The 9,153-nt window shown below is 31.5% G+C and overlaps 1 protein-coding gene across 1 annotated transcript; it reads left to right on the top strand.

The window, feature by feature from the left end:
• Positions 1 to 1,288: 1,288 nt before the first annotated feature.
• On the top strand, positions 1,289 to 7,892 carry LOC133178816 (uncharacterized). Its single transcript, XM_061313503.1, has 6 exons — positions 1,289 to 1,373; positions 1,805 to 1,903; positions 3,360 to 3,588; positions 6,881 to 6,988; positions 7,200 to 7,248; positions 7,473 to 7,892. The coding sequence occupies exons 2-6, from the start codon at positions 1,823 to 1,825 to the stop codon at positions 7,603 to 7,605; spliced, it is 600 nt and encodes a 199-aa protein (XP_061169487.1). The 5' UTR covers positions 1,289 to 1,373; positions 1,805 to 1,822; the 3' UTR covers positions 7,606 to 7,892.
• The last annotated feature ends 1,261 nt before the right edge of the window (positions 7,893 to 9,153 follow it).

Below are 9,153 nucleotides of genomic sequence, written 5' to 3'. Positions count from 1 at the left end.
GGCATTTTTTTTTTACATGGAGAGAAATTACACTATCCTGAAAAATAAGAAATTATATATATTGCTGTTTTGATCTAAGCCCTGTTATCTGCCTAAGCGGTTGGTATCGGCCCAAGCAACTCTTATTCGCGACAAGTTTTATTCGTAATTATTCAAGCTGAAATCAACACACAACAATAAATGTTTGCGAGTAAGAAGTCATTCTGCACAAATACATATTGAATTATTTGTTCGCGGCGAGAAAATTTCGCAAGTAAAATAGGGCCAAGAAAATCGCGGATATTTCTCGCATGTAAAATTAAATTTGATTTACAATACATTATATATCTAAAACTAAAGAGACTTTGAAAAAAACGCAGCAAAGCTTTTATGTATATATATTTTTAGATTGAAAACAGAGAATTCGTATTACAAGAAATACAAGTAGATTTATCCACGTTTGTTCTCTATCTTCTTAAAGGAAGTAAAGATGTTGCTGGACGAATCAAGATAGTAATGGTGAATAATGATGACAACAAAGCATTTGGCCATTTAAGAGATTATTGTAGGTTTCAGTTTTTTCTTGATGAAAAAAGAAGAAAAGGTTGATTCACAGGGGCCAGTAATATACTTTGCTTAATTACATTGTATACGTGCTCAGTATATATATATATATATATATATATATATATATATATATATATATATATATATATATATATATAAAGGACAATGGAATCAATGTCAGCCCGAATTTTAAGGGGTCAAACTGAAAAACACTCCGTATTTTTAATAAAATACATCGCAGTTACATGTTGTAGAATTACGACTTGAATCATTCAGCAATAATTATTTTTAATAAAGATATTATAAGGATCATTTACAAAGCATTTAAGCCGAGTTTCACAAGCTTGATATCCTGTTAAGCAAGTTGATGTACTTTAAGTCGTCTACTACATTCGCTCAATACTGCATTTAAGTTTAGGGAAGGGTTTTTAAAACATAGCATATTTAAATTAGGTGGGATTTTTAGAACAGCAAAGTTTATTGCAAAGTATGTACCAATTTCTGTATAGAAAAAAGTTCTGATAAATGTGACGCACTACTACGGCTATTTTAAATACTTTAAAATAATCGATGTTTTGTTAAATTCTAAATCGTATTCTTTTGAACCAAACCAAGAACACAAATATCATAAAATAAATCGATTGTCCATTCACAGCATCTGTAACAGAGCCAGTACGTAAGAGTCTCTGTTCCGACTGCTTCCTTTAGACAGAAGGTTAATAATAGAAACAACACAATGGATTCAGTATCTCTGTAAAACCTCTCAATTGCATGGTAAAAAGCCATGTTGATAAAGTGATTTTTTTTTAAATCAGTGCACACTTTTGGTAAGTCCTGTAATACGTGTGACAACAATTTTATATAAATAAAAGGAGAAATATGTTTTAGATATCATGTATGTATACAGTGATTCACAGCATATATTATTAAAATATATCGTGATCTTCTTTGCATGATTTGAAACATTTGCTTCTCCTTTTTATTATGTTCTTCCAAAATAAGTATGCATAATCACGATAATTTTATAATAATAATGTACATACTCTAGGATTAGTCACAGTATAGTGAAAGTGTGAAACCCTTTACAAGAGCTATAAACACACGATCTTATCTCAATTTAAAAAAGATGTTCTAGTAAAATGACAAAATAGATGGCATTTTTTTGGATCATTTCTGGAACATCATTAGATATTTTCTGTTTTCATATTATAATTTTAATTACTGTGTCTATATACTTATTTTTTGAATTAAAATACAGGTTAGGCCATGTGTTAAGATGTCAACTGAGAAAAGAGGGCAAACTCCTCATACATTCAAAAGGACATTTCTGAAAGCGGTGTTGATATTTTACTTTATGGTAAGTAAAAGTGAGACCAATATAGTATGGCGCTGCAATATTGATGATCATTAAGTAGAATTTAAGGTCTGACTACGTTCCTCAGTCATCTTTTTATAGTTTTTTTCGTAATATACATGTAGAAAAAATTAACCGTAATTATTTTTGTCTTGTAATTTCTAAACTGCTTAAAAGATTAATAACGCATAAAATTAATAAACCAACAATTGTGATTTATGTTCACTTGTTATATTTATAAGTACGAAGCCAAGGCGACTGAGCTAGGTTTTTTGATGGAGTAAAATAAAATAACAGCAGCATTGAAAGTGAAAAAATGTCATTTATTCAAGTAAATGACGGAAAGCAAACAATACGCATTACTAGGGGGTCAAAGGAGACTAAGAAAAACTTCTATAAAACATATAAATGTTTGCCATCATATTACGCAAATTGGCCCCAAAAATTAAACATTCCATACATCAGGCACTGATATGGGTGCCATAAAAAGAGGATGGGACTGAGCAAAATGAACGCAACAATCCAATTGCAAATTGGATCCACCCACCCAAGGCGACATGGTAAGGCGCAACAACATGTAAATTATAAAAAAGCGAACTAAAACTCAAAGTACATGAACAGATACCAGGGACAAAATTTCTACAAGATATATACACAATACGTTATTTGCAATGCTAGTGATTTCAAATAGTTTGTATGAGACAACATCCTCTGGTATCTTCCACAAATGCCTGGTAAGGTACCTTAATTTTTTGTGAGGAAACTTTTCAAAACTTTGTTGACACATTATCTGGAAAAAAAATATATTACTGAGGAACATGTCGTCTCACCTTAAAAGTTAGTTTTCTGTAACACAAAAATAAGAAGTCTTTCGTGATCACTTGAGTATACCAATTACCTGAGGCTAAAGTAACCTAAACTGAGCAAATGCTGGGTCCTTATGTTTTAATTTTTGAACGAAGAGGATGGTAAAAAAAACCCATTCATCTTAAATAAGCTTGAAATTATAAGGCAATATATATTCAGGATCATGACAAATTAATCAAATTGATGGAATAAATGTTTTTGCCATACAAAGAAAGCGATTTCAGTAAAAAATATGAAGTAAATGTTTAATTTCAAACCAGGGATGTATCATTTTTATCCCCATCGTCCTTCAGACCCACAAAAACGTTTAAGAGTACCTGCATGAGAACTTGTCGTGGTCTAAAGTTCCCGTTTGATTGCCATGCCCTTTTGAAGGTCCACCAGAAACACCTATTGGCTATTACACATTAACAAAATAAATGAAGCTTATGAAATAGATGTATTTTTAAAGTAAACCAAGAAAGTATTTTCAAAATACATGTAGTATCAATTTTATGTACTACTTGTGGAATATTTTTCTCGTTATAATTTTAAGGCAATTCTTTTTTTTAAATATAAACCACAGATTGCTACATTTTATTTTTTTCTTCAGAGATTTTGCTTGAGTTATGATGAAGAATTTTGTGAAGAATCTCGCTCTACGGTGAAGAAAGTACCATCATGTCCCGTCAATAAAACAATGTGGGATGCAGAGGCTTTGAAGAAAAACTGTTCTTCTGTCTCACATAATTGCTCTCATAACCTCCTGTACCACTGTTTAATAAATCCATGGCAGAACAGTACTATCGAAGTCTGTGCACCTCGAACAGTTATAGGCTATGGTAAGTTTTAGTCATTTTTTTATGCGGAACATTTATGGATAGTCAAACATTAGCTTCATGTAAAAACTGTTATGTGGATTTTTTTTACTATGGAGTATGAATAATTTCTTACAGGGTTATGTTACTTAGTCAAAATAAATTAACAGGTGCTATAATCATTAAATAAAATTGAATCTAAGAAGATTTTTTAACAATAAAAAAATAATAACCAACAAAAGAACATTAACATGTTTTCCATTTCACAAGTTCTCAAGAAGATTCAGTGTTTCAGGCAGCCAAGAATGTTCCAACAATCCTTAATATCACACTGAGACAAGGTACCCTAGAGTTTTGAGTATAGCTGGTAATATCTTGAAAGTGATGAGGATTCCCATGTCAATCCACTTACATTGAGATTTTGTGTTGCTTTTTATTAGTTGTGTTTTTAACAAGATGGATGTTCAATATACTAATCACATATTTAATGACCTGTAAATTTAAGGAATAAACTAAGAAACTTCCCTTACAAAAATCATATACATGTAGTAAACTATAGTTAACTACACGTATAATTTACTAAAATTTACTATAGTGATAACTTTGGCGCGCTAGAAAAAACTACAGTTAACTATAGTTATAACTTTGACACTCTGATTTACTATAGTGATATCTTTGAAAACTTTGATTCATAACAATGATCACTATAACACTATACAGGGTTCTCCACATTTGAAAATTTAACCATGGAGGAAGCTGCGCGAAGGCGCAATGCGACCAAAAACACAAATGCATGTTAGACTTCCTAACCTTCATTAATCAATTGGTTAATTCACAAAACTTAACCACTGCAGCACAAAAAGTTGAAATAACCAATAGTTTTTTAAGCTAAAAAATTAAAAATAAAAAGGATTATGTATCTTAATTTCTCTACAAATGTACCAAAATTGGTCCAAAACTGTAGGAACATTTTGAAGGAATTTCAAAATAATGTTTTGATAGAGTAACCATGGCAACAGTTTTCGAAAACTGATATACAGAATTGATGTTGCCTGTTATATAAAAAGTTTTATTTAAATATGACAAAAACTGATGAATTGGTAGTACTTTAAAAAAAGTTAACAGACAGACAAGCAAACGAAAGCCGACATCCTACTAATGCCTAAGCATTTTTCAACTGCATGATCTATGAAAACTTACTGGTGGTATACATGGTAAAAGTAACTTAGTATAACCGGGGGCATTAATTTGCATTAATGTAATTTTGCTTTCTCTATTCTGTCTTTCTCTAAACGTTATTTTTTCTACATATTGCATTTTCGCTGAGTTTCCTCCATTGTTTATTCCTCCACGTGCCCGTGCTAAGAATAGCACGGGAGGTAACTCTAAAACTAAGACGACGATTGGCACTTACGTACATTTTATCAGAAAGATAATAAAGTTAATACTTGAAAACAAAGCATGAGGAATTAAATACAAAGAATAGGAAATTTTGAAAGGGCTCATTTTTTTCTGGGCATACCTACTGCTCGTTATGATCTTTTATCAAATAGTGAACACGTTGGAATTTCCCGAAATTACATGTTTGTATACTACAGGATAATTAATTCTCAAGATATTGATCTTCAGCTGATTGACCCTCCATTGTCACGCTTCCCAGCATAGTCGCCGATCAGCGACCGTGTTTGTTTGCACAGTCCGCTTTCCCTCGAGGCATGCCAGATGCATGGCAGTCGTAGTATAAACACAATTAACTACTCAAGTCATTAAAAAGTAGGTGTAAATACTGAAATGCAATAAAAATTTAACCATGGCGGCCGCCCATTTTAACCATGGCGCAGCTCGTTTAACCATGGCGCACATAAATTTAACCATGGCGGGCCGCCATGGTAAAACCCCTTGTGGAGAACCCTGACTATAGTGATAACTATGAAAACTTACTTAAATACTATAGTGATATTATTTCAAAAATTTCAACTTGCAACTTTTATGCCCCGTATAGGTGCCTTTAATATGTTTGAAGTGAAAAAAGTCTAAGATTTTATATACTAGAATAACTGAACTAAAAACTGAATGATATAAATCAGCATCCAGAAATAGTCTTATAGCGGTATGGTGATTGTATGCAAATCAGTTATATACATGTATGTATATGATTGGTAATAATTTATACCTTCATGTAAATAAGTTGAATCTGATTAATCGGGAAACATTTATTAAAAGCACTTTTTTCCTCGGAATGATGAAACTACAATGTACGCCCTCCAGCATGAAAGCAACGTAGCAACCACTTACGATAAAACGCCGCTTAATGATAGAAATATCATTAAGCGTTGCATTACGACGCTTAATGTCATAAATTATTGCATTAATAGTTGACATTCTCAACCGCTCCAAGATATAATTCTTTCATTAAACTGCGATTTAGCATGAGAATGTCAACTATAATTGCAATAATTTAGGGCATTAAGCGTTGCAATTGCAATGCTTAATGATATTTCTATCATTAAGTTCCGTTTTATCATCAGCAGTTGCTACAAAGCAAGAAGAAACAGTCAACATATCTTGACGACGGGTATTATTACAAAAATGTTGACTGCATAGAATTTCTGGCTTTCTGTTCACTGATACATGTATATTATTCAGTATAAAAAAGTATTAATAATGCATGAAAATGAAGGTAAAATTAAAAAAAAAATATTTTGCCAAAGTATTGGATTTTAATAACATTTAACATAGCAGATCGACATGAAAATGATGTGAAAACTAGTATGAGAGAATTAATGTCTGCTAAAGTTATTCTGGTACTCACAATTGTTTGGTTTGTTTAATTTATTCGGAAGACATTTTCTTTGTCAATTAATCTGGATAGATCTTTTGAATGGTCTGCAGGAACATGTCTACTTCTGTTCAATATCTAACAATATTTTTTAATTATGTCCAAGAACTCGATTACGGCCACAGAAGTAATTCATCCAGTTCGCTGATCTTTCCTATTTATTTATTTATCTTTTGACTACATCCTTTTATTAAAAATGATTTAATTACTAGTACACCTTACAATAACTTTATGTATAAAAGTATTATTCCCTAGTGCATTCAGGGTTATTAAATATCAAAGTTGAAATATTTTGATTTATTTTTGAAATTCGAAGAATATATTTAAAACTATTCCGTTGCAATTAGGACTTCCTATAAGTTTGCATCAACAAGGAAATAAATGACAACATACGCAACTTCATTTTTGAATTGTTTTATTTAGTCATATGCTATTTAATTTTGATATACAACATGCAATATTCTGTTTTGTTTTTAGGCTATTGTGCTGAGTACAATTATGAAGGAGGAAGAGTGCAGGACTCCTTTGACGCAAAACCTTGCTTGTCTTGTTACAACGATTACTGGTCTACAGATGCCTATAAATGTAAAATACTTCAATGACACTATGCTGCAGTTTTAACTTTAATCTCAAATACTTTTTAAATTCAGAAATCCAATTTTAAGGTAATCGCTTTAAAATCAAACATTACTATGCAGAGTCAGATGGATATGAAACCAGCCACTTAACAATTCTTAAACATGATATGAAATCTCAAAATAATTTATCTTTTCCCAATTTTACTGTGATTTTTTAGATGCCGAATGCTATGTTGTTAATCGTCCTCACACCGATGCTGCTGTAAGGTAACCATGCTGTTTTAGTTGTTCGAATAAGTATTACAATGTAAATATTCAATTTAATGATTACATATAAAACTTGCCACTTGAAATAAGAGATACTGATTATCTTGTGATTTTGTTCAAAGGGATACTGATTATCTTGAAATTTTGTTTAAGGGATGAATATCTTAATTAAAGCTTTTACAGATCCAAATTTTGATATTGAAAGAAAACATATTTTCATTTAGATACACAACACTGAGTAACGTGAAAGTTATAAGTGGAGCAGCACAGGAGGCGTCCTGTCCGGGGATTTGGGTCGGCTTTTATCTCTTCCTTAATCAGAAAATAGTTCAAGCACTTTTATGGAATCAATATTAGATCACGGCGTGGACTTTTTGAATAAGCGTGAAAAGTTAAAAAAAATGTATCAGATCTAAATTTATTGGAAAAATTATGTGCTATCAAATTATTAAACAAGGGATAATCCGAAGTCAATGCGTTAGCTTTCATATACATAATATCAGTTATAATCAGTTAAATGAAAATAGTCCTTTACGAATCCATCATTCAACGTAGCCAAACAACGATGCACAAAGTAAACTCTTTCAAATGGTTGATGTAAATATATTCGATTGTATGGTATAAAAGCACATCTATTATGATCAATAAAACGTATTATAACAAGCTCATAAAATATTGAAGACATTTAAAAAAAAAATCAAACAAACAATTGTAAAAGCCCTATAACCTGTAATCCTGTCTAATAGAGTGTCTTTAAAAAGGGGAGGGGCTTAACATAAATAAAAGATGTGAAACAGTTGATAGAATTTTGTACTAATTTTAAATCATATGAAGTAATTGATTATTTTTTTTAAACTTGGCTACTACCACTTAAATGAAATTATGTTATAATTTTATGGAAGGGAGGGGGTCCCACTCTGGTTGATAAAACCTTGAAAATACGTCTCTAGAATAAGATTTTCTCTCGTAGAAAGTCTATTCTAAAGCAGAATTTTCCACTGGGGCAAATCCAACCTTAGAGTAAACTCTTCGGGGCTGGGGGATCCTACTCTATAACATTGGTTATTAAGAGATGACCTTAAAAAAAAATCAATTATCTATGGAAACTTTAGATTGATCTTTTTGACAATGCAGATTATGCTCAAATCTGCATAGCAATGTCTTACTCAACGAAGACTCTTACCTGTTGAGGACTTACATGTAATTAGTTTCCCTAAGCCAAGGATGCAAATAAACAATAAATAAATACGACTCACAACAAATAAATTCATTAATACGAGGGTTGTCCCAGAAAAACGCGAACTTTTTGAATATTTCAGAAACTTTTCTACCAAAACTAATATTTTTTGCAAGTTGTAGGAAAATGATATTTTCAGTATTTTGAATATTTTAGGCTTGTGATGTCATAAGTATATAAAAACAGCATTTAAAGGGTCTTAAATATCGGTGGTCGGCGCACGGCATTTTTTTTACTTTTAAAAGCATTGTCAATGAAGTTTTCTTTATTACGGGGCTATGCGGAAATATAATGTCACAAAATATACCCCCATAAATACTCTTTGATCTGGTGTACTCGTGTATGAAAATTCATTAATTTGACATCATTAATGACAAATATATGACTTTTAATTACATATTGTCAAAAATGGTGAGGTTTGGCGATAATGTGGAGTACCAAATTATTAAGCAGTACTGTGTTGAGCGGAATATGACTCCAATCCATACAATAAAAGAGATGTTAATGATGGAAAAACAGGGACATAATTCTCAGACACAGGTTTATCCCTAGTTGAAGAGGTTTGAAGATGGCTTGACCGGTTATCCGATAGAAGAAGCGTTTTGTAGACCAACAAAATGAAAACAAACTGAAACTGAGCTGGATGTCATAGGCTTAAGTTAAGCCGG

This window comes from Saccostrea echinata, unplaced genomic scaffold (assembly GCF_033153115.1).
Source record: "Saccostrea echinata isolate AGI-Se365-2 ecotype Australia unplaced genomic scaffold, CSIRO_AGI_Sech_v1 ptg000003l, whole genome shotgun sequence".
In the NCBI taxonomy this organism is placed as follows: Eukaryota; Metazoa; Mollusca; class Bivalvia; order Ostreida; family Ostreidae; genus Saccostrea; species Saccostrea echinata.
This window is presented reverse-complemented; position numbering and strand designations above follow the sequence as displayed.